Source organism: Poecilia reticulata, linkage group LG20, assembly GCF_000633615.1.
Source record: "Poecilia reticulata strain Guanapo linkage group LG20, Guppy_female_1.0+MT, whole genome shotgun sequence".
Lineage (NCBI taxonomy): Eukaryota > Metazoa > Chordata > Actinopteri > Cyprinodontiformes > Poeciliidae > Poecilia > Poecilia reticulata.
Genome location: NC_024350.1, coordinates 19,914,494 through 19,934,548, shown reverse-complemented (window position 1 = coordinate 19,934,548; position 20,055 = coordinate 19,914,494). Strand labels below are relative to the sequence as shown.

The 20,055-nt window shown below is 38.8% G+C and overlaps 2 protein-coding genes across 2 annotated transcripts in view; one reads left to right on the top strand and one right to left on the bottom strand.

The window, feature by feature from the left end:
• apbb1ip (amyloid beta (A4) precursor protein-binding, family B, member 1 interacting protein) overlaps window positions 1-1,875 on the bottom strand; it is a 29,908-nt gene extending 28,033 nt beyond the window's left edge. The window contains exon 1 of the mRNA XM_008396510.2: window positions 1,540-1,875. The gene's annotated coding sequence lies outside the window, so the exon portion shown is untranslated. The remainder of the gene's footprint in view (window positions 1-1,539) is intronic.
• On the top strand, window positions 942-13,363 carry nell3 (NELL (neural EGFL like) family member 3). Its single transcript, XM_008396822.2, has 7 exons — window positions 942-981; window positions 1,192-1,221; window positions 1,295-1,415; window positions 6,181-6,704; window positions 8,137-8,696; window positions 9,206-9,272; window positions 9,361-13,363. Exons 1-7 carry the CDS (start codon window positions 942-944, stop codon window positions 10,884-10,886), a joined length of 2,868 nt encoding a protein of 955 aa, XP_008395044.1. The 3' UTR covers window positions 10,887-13,363.
• Window positions 13,364-20,055: the final 6,692 nt, after the last annotated feature.

The following is a 20,055-nucleotide window of genomic DNA, read 5'->3' as shown; positions in this document are numbered from 1 at the left end:
AGTGCACTATAAAACTTGATAAGTTAGTAGATCTCAAACCATTTGAGGAAACTGATTTTCCTTCCCACAGAGTATTAAGGTTTTACCAGAGACTCTGTTTGCAAACTAACAGCCAATAAGAAACATCAACGGTTAGTGTTTTTATTCACTATTCAGTAATTATTACATTCATTTAGCATAAATGTTGCCTCAGATCATCTGGTTTTGATTGGCCATGGCGAAAAATTTTATTATCATCTAAATATGAATTTATTACCAGACAGTCCAATTTTTCATTACAATCCCCATGTCATTTTTTATATTGATCACATTGAATTTGATTTTATTCACACAGTTCTTATGTCTTTTGTCAGAGCTTAAGAAATAACATTTCATTTCAGTGATCGATTAATCACAATTAATCCGATTAATCACAGTTAATCCGATTAATCGTTTCAACCCTACTAATAATTTCTTATTGTTATTGGATATTTATTTAAAGGTGTTCATGTAAAAAGGATGTTGCATACAAATAACCAAACTTTTCACATTCACTTTGCTGCATGAGTGTTTTTTTTTTTTTTTCTTTACTGGTAATCGGGTCAGAACATCTTAACGGACCGTTGTGGTGAAACTGGGTCTGTTATCTTCAGGGGAACCAGAAAGATTCAAACCATCACACTATGAATATCTTCTGTAATCTCTTCATGCAGACACTTGTGAGGATTTCATTTCTGTTTTTATTACTTTCAAGACATTTACACAAAGATATTCACTACAGGACAAATGTTCCCCCATTGCTACCTGCATTTTTAAAGTAAATACTTGATTCTCTGAGTTATGTAACTATTTTAAGCTTGCTTCAGCTGTATTTTCCTCAGGTCTGATGAGGAAAGCAGACCGCCCCAATCTGTGGCGGAAACCTGTCATCATAGGGTGAAGCTGAGCACCAACGGGGGAAAATGAATAACCTCAAATGGCTCCAAGAACCTTTTATGACAGGTGATAAATTAGACAAACACCCCGGGTGCAGGCGTTTGTCCTGACCGCGCTCATTTCCTCGCTGAGGTTGACAAACAGATGGACACCAAAGGCAGACGTCCAAAACGTGAAGGAGAGCATTTCCCAAATAAATCCACAGATTAATGGCTGTAGGACCGAGGCGATTTGTTTGTGTTGTTGAGTCTTTGTAACCTCATTTCTGGCGAACAGGGTGGTCCGACGGCGCTGGTTCTGATGGAGGTACTGTTAAATCTGCAAACCAGCAGTTAGCTCTTAGTTTAAAGGTCGCGCTTGTTAAGTCCTTCAGACTGAGTTTACTATTGTCTTCAAGTGAGTGTAGCCAGACTGATTGCTCTGAAAGAATGTGGTTGGTTGGTGTTTGGACTATCAGCATTTGGGTCAAAGGTCATTTGGGTCGGTGAGGTGCAAAGCTGGTGAGGCACTGACTTAATCATAATCAGATATACAGATGTAGACCACCTGCATGTATTGTTTACATAAGGACATTTCGCGCATGCGGACGAAGCTGAAGGGCAAAAAGACAATTCCTTTACATACCATGCATAGCCGCGCTGCCGCCGTACAGTAATTCTGTTAACTCAATGAAACTTGGAAATATAGGTATTATTATTTCTCCACAGCAAAGGGAAAATCCGTTCAAGTAGAACTCAAAACCACGTCTCTCTCGCTATCTGCATTGGCCAGACTACACACAGACTCGTTGCCATAACAACTGACAACATCCCTAAAAAAACACTGAAATATTTCGCACACAGAGCAGAACATTCAGTAGTATTGAATGCAGTAGTATTGTTGTAGGCTTGATGTTTATTTTTCGATTATTAATAAGCTATGGTACGAGGAGAAATCTATAAATACGTCGCTGCACCCGACTGTGTGGCTAGCTCCATGGCTAGCTCGCTGTTAGTGTGTCTTACTCTGCAGTTGTGGAGTCACAATGTCTGGGTTCATGAGCGCCCCCAGTGGTGAGGCAAGAGAACTGCCTGCCTCACCTCGAGTCTGTTCTCTGCCGTTTATGATCGCTTACGATACACACACAGTTGGTGACAAAAAACACTGCATACATAAGTTAAATTATGGAAAATCAGTTCATATATAAATTTTTTTTTGCCATTTTATTGGCAGCATACAGACAGGAGGACAGTGGTGGAGAAAGTACTCAAAAATTTACTTAAGTAAAAGTACAAATACACAGACAAAAATGTACTCAAGTAAAACTACCACATTAACATTTGTACTTGAGTAAAAAAGTACTGGCTTTTAAAAATACTTAAGTATTAAAAGTAAAAGTACTTGCTGAATAATACCTAATCTAATACAATATCATTAAGTGCACCGATCGTATTTAATTTTAATACATTAGAAATGTGTCATTTTAATGAACAATGCCACAGATAAAACATGTTGTTTTTTCTCCCTGTAACATAGTTTAGACTAAGTGATTCTATGCATCATAATTTCAGGGATGGAAACATCTTGTCTCCTGTCCTAACACAGCATGAAGTTCGCTTTTTTTGCCACTTGTGGCTTTTATTTTGAAAGAAATCCAACAGAAAGGGGATGGAAAAAAGATGGGGGGAGGACATGCAACCGAGGAGCCACATAGCAGAGTTGTAGTCAAGACCACCTACCCAAGACCAAGTCAAGACCAAGACCAGCACCCGATGCTACGTGACACAAAAAAACTAAGTTTTACCTATCAAAATTGCTTCTCAGAATGATCTGAAAGATCCACATTCCCATAAAACACCTAGATATGAAATAAATTTAATCAGTAAAGATCCGTCCAGAAGAATCAGATCGTTCCTGAATGCTGACTTTGGTCACAGCGTTGTCCCATATTTGCGACACCTCAGTCTAACACCTCCACACAATAATTCAGCAAGAGTAACAACTTTTTTTTCATCGCAGATGCAACATGTGTCTCAGTCAGTACAGCTAGCTTTGCTAGCAACACGTCCACAGATCTTACCTTTCTTTAAGCTTTCCTTCCAAGTGACGCTAAAAGTTGGACGAAGTCCCCACCGTCTGTGAAAGCGAAGCGCTGCTGATTTTACATGTCGYCATATCTTATGATTTATGCAGCGCTATTATATTACTGACATTAGACAGACATCGCCTCCCGCTCAGAGGAAACCACTGCGCATGTCTTGGAGCTCCGCGTGYGAGTAAAGGCGGAGGCGATGGGTGACAACAGACACGTAAGTGACGTTATTACTCGGATTTTACGGCGCCACCTTAAGACCCTGAACTTCACATTTTAACGGAAAAAAGCTCGATGCGACTTGGATGTAACGAGTAACGCGACAGTTTTGTAGAAATGTAGTGAAGTAGAAAGTACAGATACTTACTGTAAAATGTAGTGGAGTAAAAGTAGAAAGTATCCGTTATTAAATCTACTTAAGTAAAGTGCAGATACACTAAAATTGTACTTAAGTACAGTAACGAAGTACTTCGTTACTTCCCACCACTGGGAATAACTCAGGTCTGGTCCTGATTGGCCTGCTGCTGTTTTTCTGATCCAGTTTGGTCGAAAGGTGATTGATTTGATCCTGTTCCGTCTGTTGGTGTTTGGTCTGAAGCTAATTAGGCTAAAATTGATTATTTTCAATTGGTTCGACTCTGATTGGTCTGATCACGATCATGGACTGGTGACAATGTAGCTCAATCAACATCACAGAGGGTCATACCAATCTTTGTCAATCTGGTTCTGATTGGTGAATTATTGATTGGCGTTTATTTTGACAGTATTTGATCTGAAGTCATTCTCTGGTCTGGTCACAATAACATTCTGATGAACAATAATTATTCACAAGTTGTTACAATAAACGATAACATTGTTGTTTTGAGACCATTTTCAAGTGATATAATGGTAAACTTAAAATTGTAATGAACATTTAACATTATAAATATCCAAAATAAATATCCAAATCAATAAAATGAATTCTGAAGTCTGTATTTAGTTGAGTCCAAAGCACCAAACTGAAGACTTTTGTTATCCAGTTTTTGGTATAAGGAGAGAAAATAGAGAAATTAATCATGCAAATGGAAATTATTAATCTCGTTTTAATTTATTATGCGATTAATTGATTTATTGCTTAAGGTGACAGGCCTACTGACCATGACCCTGCAAAAACTCTAATGAAGTACTTTGGAGCTTGTAGGGCTGCAACTGACAATTATTTTAGTAACCGATTATTCTCACGATTAATCGGATAAGAAAATTGTCACCTTCTGCAGATTTTTTATTCTTAAGTTTTTTTTTATATCTTACATTCAAAATGCATTTTTGTACAATTTTGGCTTAATTAATGTTGTCCTTTCAAGAAATTGCTTTTTTTGTCTGTACTCCAGTTAACGATTAATCAGTTAATTAACTAGTTAGTGATTATTTCAGTAATAGATTAATCGTGATTCAGGACTTGACTTTTTGCCAGGTAACGTTCTCAGAACTGCTGTCTCTTCTCATTTTGCTCTGTTTATTTTTAATTTTTTTACTTTTGTGACCTTCGTAGCTACAGAAAGCTCCCATAACGTTTCGTTGTATGTTGAGGCAGCTGCTGGATCCTCCCACTTACACTGACCTGGTGAACATAAACACCCAAACTGTGTTTACATAGAAAAGGTCAGGAGAGGTCAACCTTTTATTGGAGAAGTCCAAGGCAGAAGAATGTGAAGCTCGTCCAACTGGTTTATTGGGTCGTCTCTGAGTGAGTAAATCCGAGTCGGCTGTCCAGAGGTGCTTAAATGTTGGTGTTGGATTCCATCAAGATTAAAGGTCAAAGGAAGTACAACAAATTAATACAAAAATGTACTTCCTTTTTGTTTGTTCTTTGTCTCATCTAAATGTTAGAACTGTCAACAAATCTTTTGAACCGCTGTGGAAGCATTTCGGTCCACTTTTCTTTGTGAAACAGTTTTGGTTCAGCCATACTGGAAGGTTTATGTTGTGTTATGAATGAGTTATGCTACAAATCCCGTTCATATTTATACCCAGAATTTGATTAGGCCACTCTGAAACCATTCATTTTGTATGTTTGAGACATTTGGAGGTGGACTTGCTTGTGTGCTTCCTAATATAAAACCCAAAAACAACTGAGTCCAGAAACTAATGGTCAGACATTATGCTGCAGGATCTTCTTTCTGAAGAACCCGTTGTGCTGCCATTAGAGATCCACTGTCCGAAATGCTGCTTAGATCAGGATGAACACCATCAACAAAGTTCCTCTTTAGCCTTGATTTTCCGAAAATATGGCACCTTTATAACCTTCTTCAGACTGATGGATGTCAGTAACTCTTCTCTTATCTTCACATGAATTTCTTTAGATCTCTAGACTTAAAGCTGCAAAATCTAACTTTTATGAAAAATTTGTTTTTTTTACATATTTGTTAAAACTATCACTGTGTCTCGACAGATTAATATCAGGCAGACAATCTGTGAAAAGATAAATCTGTTCCATCTCCTCCCTGAGCTGCTATCGTCGTCTGAAGAAACCGCTCCGACTAAAAACAACCAATCAGACCGAGGAGGAGGGTCTTAGCGCTGTCAATCAATCTCTTGTACTCACTGCTAAATGTGTGAATGGCAGAGATACAACTTACTGTTACAGGAAAACAGTTTAACTGTAATCTGTGGCTATGCTAACTAGCCTTGAAGTGATCTCATACATTTTCTAGAAAGAACTCAAAAATTCTTTTGGAAAGTTTTGAAAGTCAAAACTTTTCTACTTTTGAACTTCAGAAATGTCCACGTTTTTTTCCTACAAAATTTCTGAGTTTCTAATGGCCCATGTTGTAGAAAGCCAGATGTTAATTTAAATTGAATTTAGCAGTTTTTGTCGCGCCTGGCTGCCGGTGGCGTTAAGATGGTTTTCATGCCTGTTTTGGCCTCAGCAGATGGATAATGACGAGCGCTGGAGAGGATGAAGGGTTAAAATGTGGCCGGGGAAACCTGATGCTAATTAAATCTCCGGAATGCCACTCAGACACTAAAGTGCAGGGTCTCAGAGTGGGTCATGTTTCGATTCCTTTTAGTCCGACCGAACCCTGGAGCTGAAAGCTGCATCATGGTTTTGTTTGGGATGGGGATTTAATCTGGAAAGCTGCAAATAACTGCTTTTTATTGCTAAATGCAAAAATGTTCTTACTTTTTCTGGCGGTGCTGCTCTCCGTGCACAGCGTTGCGCCCGCTGTGGGGGATTTCTGCCGGGGGTCGCACTGCTCTGGCGGGGAAACGGGCGATCCAAGACCGTGCACAGGAGCGCACTGTCCCGGGAGCAGATCCTCCAGAGTCCCCCGGCAGTTCAATCCAGCGCCGCAGTGGAGAACCGGACACGCAGCGGCCACCCCGCACCATGCGCACCCGAGCCCGCAGAGAGCGCCTCTGGAGACCGACCCGCACGGCGGTGGCGCCGGATGCTCCGACCCGGGATGCACCCGGATCCGGCTCCAGCAGCCCCGGAATGAAACCAGAGACTGCCGGGGGATCGAGTGCCGGCTGCCGCTGAAGATCCGGCCCAAAGTCCGGGGGGGTTCCTGCGTGGGAGAGGGATGCTCGGCCGCGGCGGAGGCGGACATGTCCTCGGTCTACCTGTCCGACAGAGCCGCGCAGTTTCTGGGAGACTATCCGGAGTTTGGACACGCAGCCTCGGAGCTCGGCGGGGCTCCGCTGGGAGTCCAGCTCACATGTGACATAAAGCCAGGTCTGTTTCAGCCACAACCCGGTTATCCAGATTAAAAAACTCTAAATCTACCATTTTATCACCTTAGAAATGATTTCTATGTGGATGCTGTCAACTGACCGAGAGAGACAAACATTTTTTATTTTTTTTATATATAATTACACGAGATATTTATAATTTTACAGCTAAATAATATGTTTGCAGTTCAAGCCTGGGAAGTTTAAAGGTCAGTTTAATCAAATGTGGTCTAAATAGTCTTAAATGTTGCATTTTAAAAGCTCTGATGGATCCAAATCTGTTGTTTTTCACCAAAACTAGAGATTGTAAAAGATTTGTACGATCAAAAACCCAAGAAAAATAAAACAAAAAACAACAACAACAAAAAAAAACGAAATCTGATTAATTTTTTCATCTTTGGATTTTGATCCATCCATCCTTGCATTATTGTAATATCTCATATTTAGAACCTGACCTCATCATATCTGTAGTGAATTGTTGTCTTCAGGTTTATGAGTTCATCGGCTCATTTATCCTCCAGACTGGATGTGATTTATTATCCGCACAGACAGCAGGCGTCAAAGAACAACTTGAACGTTTATAAGACCAAGACAGATTACTCCTAAACATCTGCTTTCATCTGGATAAACAGACTTTACCTTTATATGGTGTTTGGCATACTATGGTTAACTTTCAGCAACACACTTTGCCCTCTTATCAAATCATAAAAGTAACTTTTTGTTGGCCATTAAGAAAAGGGATAATGAGCAACAATAGCTGAGCTGGAAAAATACCTCAGAGTCAATTAGCTGGAAAATGTCGACTACTTTGATGTCTGATTATGTAGGAAGCTTTCAGTGCACTTTGATTGGCTGAGTGTGCAGGAGCCAATGCAATGCATTTTTAAAATTATGAAACAAAACAGAAATTTTGAGATTAGTTGCTGACATTTTCTAGAAAAAACATTAACATTTCTGAGCTCCAAATGTCGAAAAATTTAGACTTTTCAAACCCAATTTACAAAATTGAAAAAAAAGAAAAAAAGTGGACTTCTGAGACTCAGATTTCTTTTTTTTTTTCTAGAAACTTTCTGAGGTTCGGCTCAAAATTTCAGACTTTTTTCTAGGAAAGTTTTGACTTTTCAAACTCAAAAAATGTCCTTGTTTTCTTTCTAGAAAATTGCTGAGATTCATCTCAAAATTTCAGCTTTAATAGCAAATATTTGACTTTTCAAACAGAATTTTCTTTGTGGCTTTCATAAAAATTTTAGACTTTTCAAACTCTGACATTTCCTTGTGTTTTCTAGAAAATTTTCGCCTTTTCAGACTCAAAAAATTCCACTTGTTTTGTAGAAAATTTCTGAGATTGAACTGAAAATTCCTGAGTTTTTTTTTTATCGAAATTTACTCCTCTATCTTTCCCATCTCTAATGGCCCTGTTGTAAATGTGACCTCAGGGGAGAATGAAGTCCCTTCAGAAGACGCCCTCATCCTGCACCTCCAGCTGGCCCAGGGGCAGGAGAAGCTGGTTGAAGCCCTCCGAGCCCAGCAGGTCGTAATCCGTGACCTGCAGCAGAAGCTCGTCGACCAGCAGGAGGCGCTGCTGTCGCAGCAGCAGGACGTCCTGCAGCAGCAGCGGCACATGTACGAGCAGATGGATGCGGTGAAAAACCAGTTCGGCCAGCTGCTGGAGACGGTCAAGCAGGCCTCCTTCCAGGGCCTGCAGGGGGAGCTGCAGAGCTACTTCGAGAGTCACTTGGCAGGACTGCAGAGCCAGGCCCGCAGCCATCTGCAAAAATCCTACGCTGTGCATAAAATAGACATTGACTCCAAAGTGATGGATGTTGTGGGAGAGACTCATTTCCCGCAGCCTCTGCGTGGCTGCCGATCGCCCTGCGGATCACAGGAGTTCTGCGATTTTCAGAGGGATCCACCGCAGTGTGAGAAATGCACCATGTGTCCGCCGGGCTTCTTCCTCATCGCGCAGTGCTCCCAAACTGCAGACAGAATGTGCCAGGTATGATTCATATTAGCCTGCAAAACTACTCCAAACACTTCAATCCAAGCAAACTACACTAGCTGCAATTCCATTGTAAATGTGCGCAAAACTTTGTCAATATTCCGCTAATGTCAGAAAAACAATTTTGCAATTGTGGCGTTTACATTAAATGAGAAACAAAATTAAAATCACACGTGAATAAGTTTGTTGATGTGGTAAGTAATTAAAAAACATGCTGTGCCATCATCCACTTCCTGTCGTCTTCTTCGTGGTTTCCACCAGTGGTAACATCCAGATGTTGATCATGTGACTTGTGTGTTTCCATTGCAGTTTTGCAAAATAAACTAATCTTGATACAGCTGAAAAATAGTGAGTTTTTTCCAAAATTAGACTGTTGTCCTAAACCGACAACATTATGCATTAAATCCACTTAATATCCTTGAAGCAGATGCCAAAAATCTAATTTGCTTGACAAGAACAAAATGGTCCAAGGAAATACTTTAAAAGTATAATTGTATGGATTGCAGGACAGAGACGAATGTCTTGAACTGCCACAGATTTGCGGAGAGCGAGTGAAGTGTCTCAATACTCCTGGTCAGTTCATGACGTTTTTGTTTCATTTCATATTCTCCAACATATTTATAGCCTTGCCAGAGCTAATCTGAAGTCTCCTTTCATGCAGGTGGTTTCAAGTGTTTGGGGGTTTTGGAGAGAGAAGCAGTGATGGGTCTTTGTGGTCATGAATACTTCTACAACCAGGAGCTCAAGGAGTGCCAAGCCTGCTCAGATTGCGATGGGGAGCCTTTGGTCGCTCCCTGTACAGCCGTCAGCGACACAGTCTGCGGCCAGATTTCAGAGAACCGACTCTCCCAGATCTGGATGGCAAAGGTTACGCTACCTCCTGCAGGTACGTCTGGCACCCACATCTTTCCTGGTCTGCAGCTCAACATTCGAGGCAAAGAGAGCAGCAATCTTTTGTCCAACGAGGCAGGAAGAGTGACATTCCTACAGCACGGGCTGTTGTGGCTGGATCATAACTTTGCTATAAAGCACAGCTGCAGGAACTTCCTCCAGGTTGGGATGAGACTCAACAGGAGCCAGGAGGAAGAAGGTCAGGACCTCAGCGGCGTCCGCATCGAGCAACCGGATGGGAAGTACTTCCAGGGGGTGAGCGTCAGTACTGGTGTGGAGGTTGAACCCAACCACATCTTCACTCTGCTGCTGAAGAGTCCCAACCAGCACTGCAATCAGAGCAAAGACCTTCACGTTTTTGATGTTCCCACCCCGTCTCTGAGTCTTCTCTGGTTGTCTCATGATACTGGTGCTGTTGCCATGATGGCCCAGATGTCCCTGCTAGCGCACTACCAAACCAGTTACCGCCCGACTTTCCGCATCACAACAGTGTCCGACCCCTACATGGTCAGCCTGACTCACGACAGCCGTGGGGTGCGCTTCACAGAGAGCGGAGTAGTGAAGTTTGTCATTCAGCAGGCGCTTTACTCCATGGGTCACACCTGCATTCGCGAAGGTTTCTCCCTGATCGCCTACACCACCCGGAACACCACTGGACTGAAGACGATGCAAGCCTTCAAGACGGGTGTGAACTACAGGGATACTTCCATTACGCTCTCTGGCGCAGTGACGGTAGAGAGCAAAGACATCCTCACTTTTGAGGTCACGTCTCCGTCGCAGTGCAATATCCGGTACTTTGGGGACAGCACCGGGATCAGTATCTTGAGTCTGATTTGGATTCCCTCGGCTGTGTCGTCAGCCTTGACCGCCACAGTTTCACGGACCGGTCTTCCCTCCGGAGCTGTCAGGAATAAACCGCTGTTGTTTCAGCAGATCAGTCCGGATACGTCGCAGGTCCGACTGGCTCGCTCCGGGGACTCAAACGCCAGGAGGAACTTCGTCTTTCATGAGAAGGGTACAGCAAACATCGCCCTCAACCTCAAACTGATCCACTCATGTAATATAGTCAAACTGACTCTGCAGAGGGTCGGAGGTCAGCAGGCCGGTCCTGTGGCTCAGCAGGTGTCTGGATCAATGCCTGAAGGCAGCGAGTGGACTAGCATCGGGCTGAGAGCCTCTTTTCAGGTCCAGAATGGCACAGCTGTTTACGTTACTCTGGACTGTATCAGAGGACGTGTAAACCAAATAACACAAGAGGGTGGCACAAATATTTCAATTCTCTGGGTCGCTCTGTGATCCAAGAGGGTGGATTTCTACCATTTCAGGAGATCTTTTTGTAAAAATTCATAGACTTTTTCGTTCTATGTAGTAGGTGTTGGACGATATGGCTGAAAAACATACCACAAGATAAGCATTTCATATCAGTCAATATCAATAATCATTGATTAGTTTTTTGTTTTAAGTATATCTGAAAAGCTGCCAAACTGATGGCGTCACTTTATCAATAGTTTTCACACCGCGCTGTTGTTTTTAAGTGGCGGAACTTAATCTGCTTTTTCACAAGTGACTCATCAGGTTGTTGCTAGGTAACCACAGAGTGAGTGAGTTGCTAGGTAACCACAGAGTGTGTGCCTTAGTAGATTCCACTAACATAGCTTAGCTAGCTGAGAGATGACTCCCACTCCAAGAATGCTATGCGGTTCTGGGTCGGACTTCAGTGAATATTCTACATATTGAATAGTCTATCAAACGTATTATCTATTGATATTGATCACGTATCTTTAGCAATATTGTTGTTGATTTATTGTCCACCAACCCGTTTTAGTAAAGTATGAATATTGACTGAATTTTTGCTTTAAATGAATGGTTTTTCACTTGTTCAAGCATTTATATTTTGGGAGTTTGTTCAAGTGCTGCTTTTTCCTGAAGTCCATCAGCTGGTTGAAAAGTGACCAATTTAAAATCTGAGTACCTTCATATCTGTCAGACTGTGTGCATACAGTGGTGCTTGAATATATGTCTGTATGTAGACAATCATTGATAGGCTTTATTTTATAATAATGTATTGATAATACAATTTTTATATATTTTTATTGCAGAATATTATATTTAATGTATCTTTTGTATGTATGACTTTAAGGATAAATTACACAAGGGCTTCAGTTCTACTCTAAAGTTGTTAATTCTAGTCAACATTAATGAACTCAGTGTTTCTATGTCATGCACCTTTATTTACACAGAATAAGTTCTTGTCGTTCTTGCTGTTTCAATCTGTAAGAATTGAAACAGCATTCTTACAGATTTCTTGTTTTTCTTCACCATCACTGTATTCATATTATGAAGAACTGCCTGGACTGCAATAGGATTTAGCTAATTATTTAAGTGCCATTCAATTTGAGTTTTGTATGCGTGTAACATGTTTTGTATCACTTGTTTAATACTGACGTAAAATGTTGTAGGTAGGTAAGTAAAGAGGTGGTAAGGTGGCCTACTATTCCAAAACTGCTTCCAACTTCCTTTGGCTTTGGGCAGAAGTAACTTTTTGCTGTTGTTGAGATGAAAACATTTAATTTTAAAGCTTCCAAGTAGCAGGATAGTATGATCATTACAGATTTTTCTGCAGATATTAGCATATTTTTCTGTTGAACATAACTCCAAAGTACTTGTGGGTACGTAATTCAGCTGTTTGGGAATTTTTTTGTAGAGCATATCTAAAATATTCAAAATAAAATGCAGCTTGGGAAGCTGAAGTACCTAGCTACTTCATGTGACGTCACACTTTTAGGAACTCTAGCTGACAGCTATCGTGTAACTGTCGTTATAGTTGCTATGGTGTTGCTATGGCAACAATAAGCCACAGGCTAAGAACTAGCTCTCACGTTGTGCCTATTCTAATTTGGAGACAAAATAAGTACAACTATTACTCAGTTAGTTTTTTTTAGTACTTTACCCAACTCTGTGTCATACCATGACATTTATCAGTGATATTTACAGTAGTACATACTGCGGAAGTAGCAAAGTTAGCTTAGCTGATGTAGCTTTTATCTGCTAGCTAAGGCGAGCATGTAGCCTACATGTACGTTACTACATGTATTCACTCTGCCAGCCACCAGAACCTTGTTATTCATAAAGCCGTTTAAACATCGATTGATGGATTTCAGGCCGTGAAGATCATCCATGCTTTAGGAACTCTTTATGTTCACTAAGTAGTGAACTGAATCGTAGTAGAAGATTGGAGACAGCTTGCCCACATCGTTTTCCAACCCGACAGCCTCCATTTTGTCATTGGTCAAGAGTGTCTGGAAGCCATAGTTGATTGGCTGGCGCTTGCAGCCAATGAAGGAGTTGCATTAATTTTTTTCTGGGTGCTGATTGGCTGAACCCCCAAAGAGTGTAAATAAGAAAGACTGCGGATGTTAGCTTCTACGGTAGCTGGATACTAATGAAGATTTATTGTTGGACCTATAAAAATAGGCAATTATAAGCAGTGACTGTCTAATGACTAACTTTTTAACACTTATTTTTTCTGATCAAAAATAAATGGTTGAAGATTAACAGAGTTGGATGTTTAAAACAGGACCTTCATGCTAAGTTTTGTTAGACTCTTATCATCTTAAACTTTCTATACTGCTAAAAACCGAAACCATTCCTATGTTGCTGAGAGAAGTTTGTTGGCAAAGACTTTCAGTAAAGCAACAATGGGTTTATGCAGTGTTTACAGGACTTTAATGTTATGCATCACAATAAAAATGTAAAGTTTGTTGTCAAACATGCAGCTTCTGTATCAGGTATATTTATGCACATATAACATCATGTTTAATGCAACACATCTGTTATTATTTTGGAGAAAGAAAAGTTTCTCAGTAACAAGCTGTTCACACTTAATATTCCTTATTGCTTCTCTGTGTGTTTTGTCCAAACTGTTAAAGACATGATGAAGTGTTGCAGAGACTTGGCAGCAGCTCTCACTTCAGCGTTCTCATTTCTGTTTTAAATGAGTTTTTATTCAACACCAAATTATATGTCCTATTTTTGCCAGAAACTCAATTCCACTTGTACCTGTAAAATAGTTTTCCTGCTGGATTTAATCTATGTACATTTATGAGATGAAACACCTTTATAGTAAATCCAAAACATATGGAGGATATGCTTTACAAGATTATTGGTGAAGTAGGTTACTTTCTGGAATGGATGTGGTCCTTTTTCTGACCTTAGTATGAAGTTATTGGACACCTTGCAGGAAAGTAATCCAGTAAATTTAGGGAAATACGAACTGGTACGTTCTAAAAACATTACAAGTCATTTTATAACACAAACTGGTTTTTGGAAATGTCTCGTAAATTTTAGGGAAACATTTGTCAAAATTAAGTAAAGTACCTGGTAAGTTTCAAGTAAGTAACTAAAAAGTTAAATTACAGCTTCAGGAAAGCAGTAAATTCTCAAAAAGTACCAAGTTATACTTCAACTCATAATCTAATATGTTTTCTTAAATATATCCATTAAAGTATTGGGAAGTAAATCAGATAGTACCAAGTAAAATTCAGGAAAGTTTTATGTTATACATTATCTTATAGTACTGGCTGGTTTCTAAGTCGGTATATTAATTTAAAGTTCTAAGAAAGTACCTTGTTAATTCTGGGAAAGTACCCAATAAGTTTAAAGGTAACCATGTAATACAGAAAGATTTCCACAAATTGCAGGTAAATTTTGGAAAAGTACCTGTAAATTTTAGGTAAGTAACAGGCAAGTTGTAGGAAAGTATTTGGTAAATTCTGAGAAAGTATCTCAACTTATATTCCGGCCTGGTTTTTGAAAGTAGTAAAAACAAAAAATCAGGAAAGTACACAGTAACATGCATGTTACATTTTGAGGCAGTAACCTGTAAATTTAAAGTTCAAATAAAGTATCTAATGACTGAGTTTTCTCATTATGCATCATCTCATAATACAAGTTTCTATTGATTATTTAATTGCGGAAATTGGAATTACGGAAATAATTAACTGAATGGAAAAACGTTTCTGATAAAGTTTTTTGCGCTAAGTTGAGGGAGTCCTTCAGCCATATTGAAATTGGTTTATTTCACAAAACTGCAATAAATACTTTTTTTGCGTCACAAGTCACGTGATCATTAACCGGAAGCTACTACTGGTAAAAACGACAAAGACGACAACAGGAAGTAGCTGAAGGATGATATTTTTAATGACTTATCCTGTGAATAAACTTATTCACGTCTGATTTTAGTTGTTTCTTATTTAATGGAAACACTGCAACTGTAAAGTAAAATTTTTCGACATTAGCGGAATATCGACAAAGTCTTGCCTACATTTGTAATAGAAATACAGCAGCACCCTAATTTCTAACAATGCCCAATACATTCCAGAAAAGTCCTTGGTCAGTTAAAGGAAAGTTTCGAGAGATTATCTTGTAAATTCCTTAAAATTCCTTTCTAATTTCTGGGGATGTATGAGCAACATTATGTAGCAAGAACAACATTATGATTATTGTTATTTTTAAGGGATCAAAATTGCAAAGTTGAAGGTTCATTCTTAAACATACTGAACCGATTCGCTTTAATTAGCAGCGAAAGTGCCAGAGCTACTCACAAATCACCTTGAAAATCAGACTCTGTAATTTACACGGACTCGCTGATAACCGGGTCTAATTATTCTCCCATCTGTTCGCTGCAGGAAAACTGCTTTTGGACTTTAACATAGCAAATATCCTCCGAGGCAACGACAGAGCGAGCGAACAAAGAAATTAAGGTTCTGGTTTCTAGACACAAATGACTGTTTCTGTCGGCGGCTCGGATTGAAACCAGGTGTTCTGGGGGGAGGATCACTCCAGATGTCGGGTTCTGTAGATCAAATGATGGCCTCACATGTTACAGCGAGATCAGAGAAAGAAGAAACCAAGGAAAGGGAGTGAGTGTGGCTCAAACTTTACCCTGCAGCCTACAATTCACTGGGTATTTTGATTTAACTGCACATTATTTACATTATTTATATTTCAAGGGAAAGCGGTCAGGTTTTAATTCAGGATGTATTTTTATACAGTGCAGAAAAAAACTAGTGACGGTTTCTCTCTGCAAAAATGACTGAACTAATAACAGAGGGTTTGGTAAGAGGGAAAGTCATGATTATTTTATCTGCTGTGATTTAATTACATTTAACTTGATTATGCTGCAAAAACACAAAATCTTCCCAACTATTTTAGTCTAGTTTATAGTGCAAATATCTTAGTTCACTTCAAATAACACTAAACTAACTTACAAGTAACTTTTCAGCAAAATATACTGTTTTAAGTCAATAATTACTTAATATTGATTCAAAAGTAATACTTCCATTGACAGATTATTTCACTGTTAATTAGACATTTTACCAATGTTATAAATTAAATATTTTCCAATGTAATTAATACTTTTTAATCAATATTATGGATATTTTTTTTACTATAAACAAGCTCATATTTCTATCTGAAAAGTTACTTATTAGTTTTGTTTTATTCCAAGTCTACTAAGGTTTTTGCACTAGAAATAGAAAAAAAATCCAAAAACACAAAATACTACCAAGTATTTTTAGGTGAGTTTATAGTGCAAACATCTTAGCACACTTGAAAAAAGACAAAACAAATGTGCAAGTTTTCATCAAGATATATTCCACCAGCAGATTTTTATTCAAATGAAAAATGTTTTGTACGGGAAATAATGTCTCAGAACCAGAACTGAAGGAAGTGATTATTTAAAACAAGCTCCTATTTCTTCCTGAAAAGTTACTTGTCAATTTGTCTTATATATAAAGTGTACTAAGATATTTTCACCAGATTCCAGACCAGAAATACTTGATAGTTTTTGCGTTTTTGCAGTGATTGAACCAGATATAAAACCTGAATGGACTGCATATCTGGGAATTTCCTCCCAGACGATTTGAGGCAAAGCAACAAGGAATCCTTCACCGCCACATGTGTGTCTGCTGCACGTTTGTTGGCTTTCTCAGGGTTTTTTGTGTTTGGCGTTGACTCAGCCAATGACATGCAAACACAGCAGGAACCTCAATGTTTCAGCAGCTAGAAGCACAACACACATCCTCCCAGTACGAGTGTCAGAAAATGTGCTTCAGGATCATTTGTTCATTTTTTTCTGGAATAAAAAACAACAATATGGTGTCACTTTAACAAACACATCAGTTTGGGTGATTTGTGGTAAAGGCGAACCCGACGGCGGCCCCAGAGTCGGCTGAAAAAGGACGAAGCAGGAGGCGGGCTGGCTTTAATCAGAAGCGGATGTTTCTCTGAGAGCCAAAGTCTCTTTTGTCTGGAGGAAAAATGTTTAGAGCTTGTGGTGAGTTTAGATGCTGCCGCCTCCGCTGAGCGTCGCAGCTCTGCAGGAGAACAAGAGGTTTACTGGCATGTTTCACGAAGAGGGTTTCTGTTCTTTAAATAGAGATGTTTATTAAATTAATTAGACTGAATATGAAAATGTATTTTAATGGAAACATTTGGATTAAACTTGGTTATCTGTCCATGTCGCCCCCTTCTGGTGAAGACGTGTAAAAACCATTAATTTGGCTTAATTTAATCAAATCCAATATTCAAATTAAATCAATACATAAATATAAATTTAATCTTATTTTATTACTTAATTAAATATAAATTAATATATATTTTTTCACAATCTTTGCTATTGTTTCTAATAAGTTTCCTGATCAATGCAACGTTCTGAGTATTGGGGCGAAATGAAGAGAAAATAAAAATAATTAATTATGAAAATGAATTCATAAAATTACAAGAATAAAATCATACTAGAATAAAGTCTAAATAGTATAAGAAAATAAATCATATGAAATAATGTCATAATATTACAAGAAAAAGTCTAAATAATATAAAAAATTGTAATAAAAATAATAAAGTAATACAATAAGTCAAAATATAAGAATTTTTAAAAAAAATAATATGAGAATACAGTAAAAAATATATAAGAAAAATCTAATTATACAAGAATAAGACTCAAGATAAAAAATGCAATGATACAAGAATAAAGTTATATTACAAAATTAAGTCAAATATTTTAAAAATATGTATAATATGAGAATAAAGTAAGATTATGAGAATAAAGTTGCAATAATGAGAGTAAAGTCATAATATTAAGACTCTTCTTGTACATTTTGACTTTATTCTCTAAATATTACGCTGTGGCTCTAATTCTCCTTCTCAGTTCCTCGTTCTCCCTTCTTGACCTCAATCATTTCCGTCAAGGTCGATCTGAAACTCCCGAGCCAACGGCGCCACCCAGCTGAACATGGAAACAAACATCACATCTATATGTATGAGGTCTGAACATGTAGACGTCTGCTGCTGAATAAATGCTGCGGTGTATTTTTAACTCCACCATGTCGACTCCTCTGAGGTCTGGGAGGTTAATTGCTTTTCTCTGGCAGACGATTCTGGATGCATCCAAAAAAATGACTGAAGTTCAGCATCAGGGTGGGATGTGGATCCGTAACAAGGTGTCTGCATGTCTGTCACTTCATTGGTTCAGGACAACGTGAAAGTGGTCAAAGGTCAAATAAATAAACACAAAATGCAGTTTTTAAATGCCGATTATCGGTAAGGAAGTTTTAAAAAAAATCTAAACTTAATGGCTCTGTGTGTAAAAAGTGAGAAAGACAGTAAGTCGAGATCAGTCTGGAAAGTCATTTCTAAAGCTTTGGGATTATTAAATATCTACAGAAAAAGTCACATAAGATCCCACAACATCTGAAAAACTGCAGGTCTCACTTGCCTTGGGTGAGGTCAAAGGTCATCTCAGTTTTTCCAGAACACGCCTCCATGATTCCCAAGACTTTTAGAAAAACATTCTGTGGACTTTAAAGCACGGCGGTGGCAGTGTGATGGTGTGGGGCTGCTGTACCGCAAAACATGCTGTGAAAAATTCACATTTTCAGCATTTTGATTTATTAAATATCAGAATCTGAAGGACAACTTTTCTCTCCAAACCTGATAAAATCCCTGAGGTGAAATTAATCTGCAGCAGTGAAAGTATTTGGTAAAATGTACTGATCAAATTATCAATATTTAAAATTACATCATGAGATGGACCAAAATGTATAAAATTTGGTATTTTAAGGACAAAAATGACAATAATTGACATAAGTAAAAAATAAAAATAAAAATTTTCCAAATCAGTTTCTTTAAATAAAAAAAACTTATGAAACTTTGTTTTTCCATTCAGTGGGTAGAAAATCCAGAAATAATAAAAATACTCAAGTAAAAGTAAAAAGTACAGCGTAGTGAAAAACTCCTAAATCTACATTTTTTTCAGAAAAGTTACTTAAATAAATTCCATTAATACCAAACTCTGAGTATGAGGAAATAACCAGCAGATATTCACAAGTGTTGTCTTGTTATATTTATTTCTTCTTCTTTCCTTAGAATAACATGTAGTTCAGGACAAATGCATGTTTGAAAGCCAGTTTGCAGAGTACATATTTAGAGTTTACCTCCTCTTTGAGGACAACAGCACGGTTTCTATTCGTCCTCATGAAACAACGAAAGGAAAAACGTCGAACCTAAACAAGAAAGCAGGGTCTGTTTCCGTCTTTCTGGGTTAATCAACCGTTTGAGGCACAAAAGCAGAGCAACATCAGGTCGCCGAGACACGTTAAGAGGAAAGCGCGGAGATATACTGCTGACCAGAGGGCGAAGCAGAAGGAGGAAGATAGAAAAGGTCAGAGCAGAGTAAAGCTTTCAAAACGACATGCTGAAGGACTACATTTATATATATTTATATAAGACACTGAAAGCAGCGACAGTTTCCAAGCAGAAAGAGGGAAGAGAGAGAAAGGCAGATCAAGCACGGAGAGGAAAACGATGCGAAGCGAGGTCGGCATGCTTGCAGCACAGAGAGACGTTACAGGAAGCCAAGACACAAAGATTACATGTAAAGGCTAGAGCGACAGTGCACTAATCTACAAGCTAAGCTATATATATATATATATATTGGTATATGTAGGACACTTAGGCTAATTACAGGAGCTATACGTACAGTTTACATATATGCACATGTATATATAGGAGACTCCACATGGAACAAGCTGGAGAGGCAGGGAATCGCATGCACATGCAAAGGGCGCGAGTGTAGCAGCGAGAGAGCAGCAAGAGGAACGAGCAGAGGCCGGAGCGAGTCACAAGCCACCTTTACACTCAAGTCAAAACCCAAACCAAAACCGTGTTGGTCCCAGTCCAAAGTCAAGTCCTGAGTCAGAAACCGCAATCTGAGTCAAGTGCAAAATTTAAATTAAAGGGGCAGTAACGTGTTTTCCAGGCACAAAGCGCCATTTTATAGCACAAGTGACTGTCATACCTACAGTCAGTTTAACGCTTTGAAACTGGGCCTCTGTCTCTTTAAGAAGCTCCTGTTCATTCTGAAGCTCCGCCTAGGGGCAGGATTTTTGGTTAGAAAAATCATATA

Coding starts and splice junctions, on each gene's coding strand:
- nell3 (XM_008396822.2), top strand. CDS start 942: ATGAATAACCTCAAATGGCTCCAAGAACCTTTTATGACAG. Junction 1,416..6,180: donor GTCGGTGAGGTGCAAAGCTG/GTGAGGCACTGA, acceptor CTCCGTGCACAG/CGTTGCGCCCGCTGTGGGGG. Junction 6,705..8,136: donor CACATGTGACATAAAGCCAG/GTCTGTTTCAGC, acceptor ATGTGACCTCAG/GGGAGAATGAAGTCCCTTCA.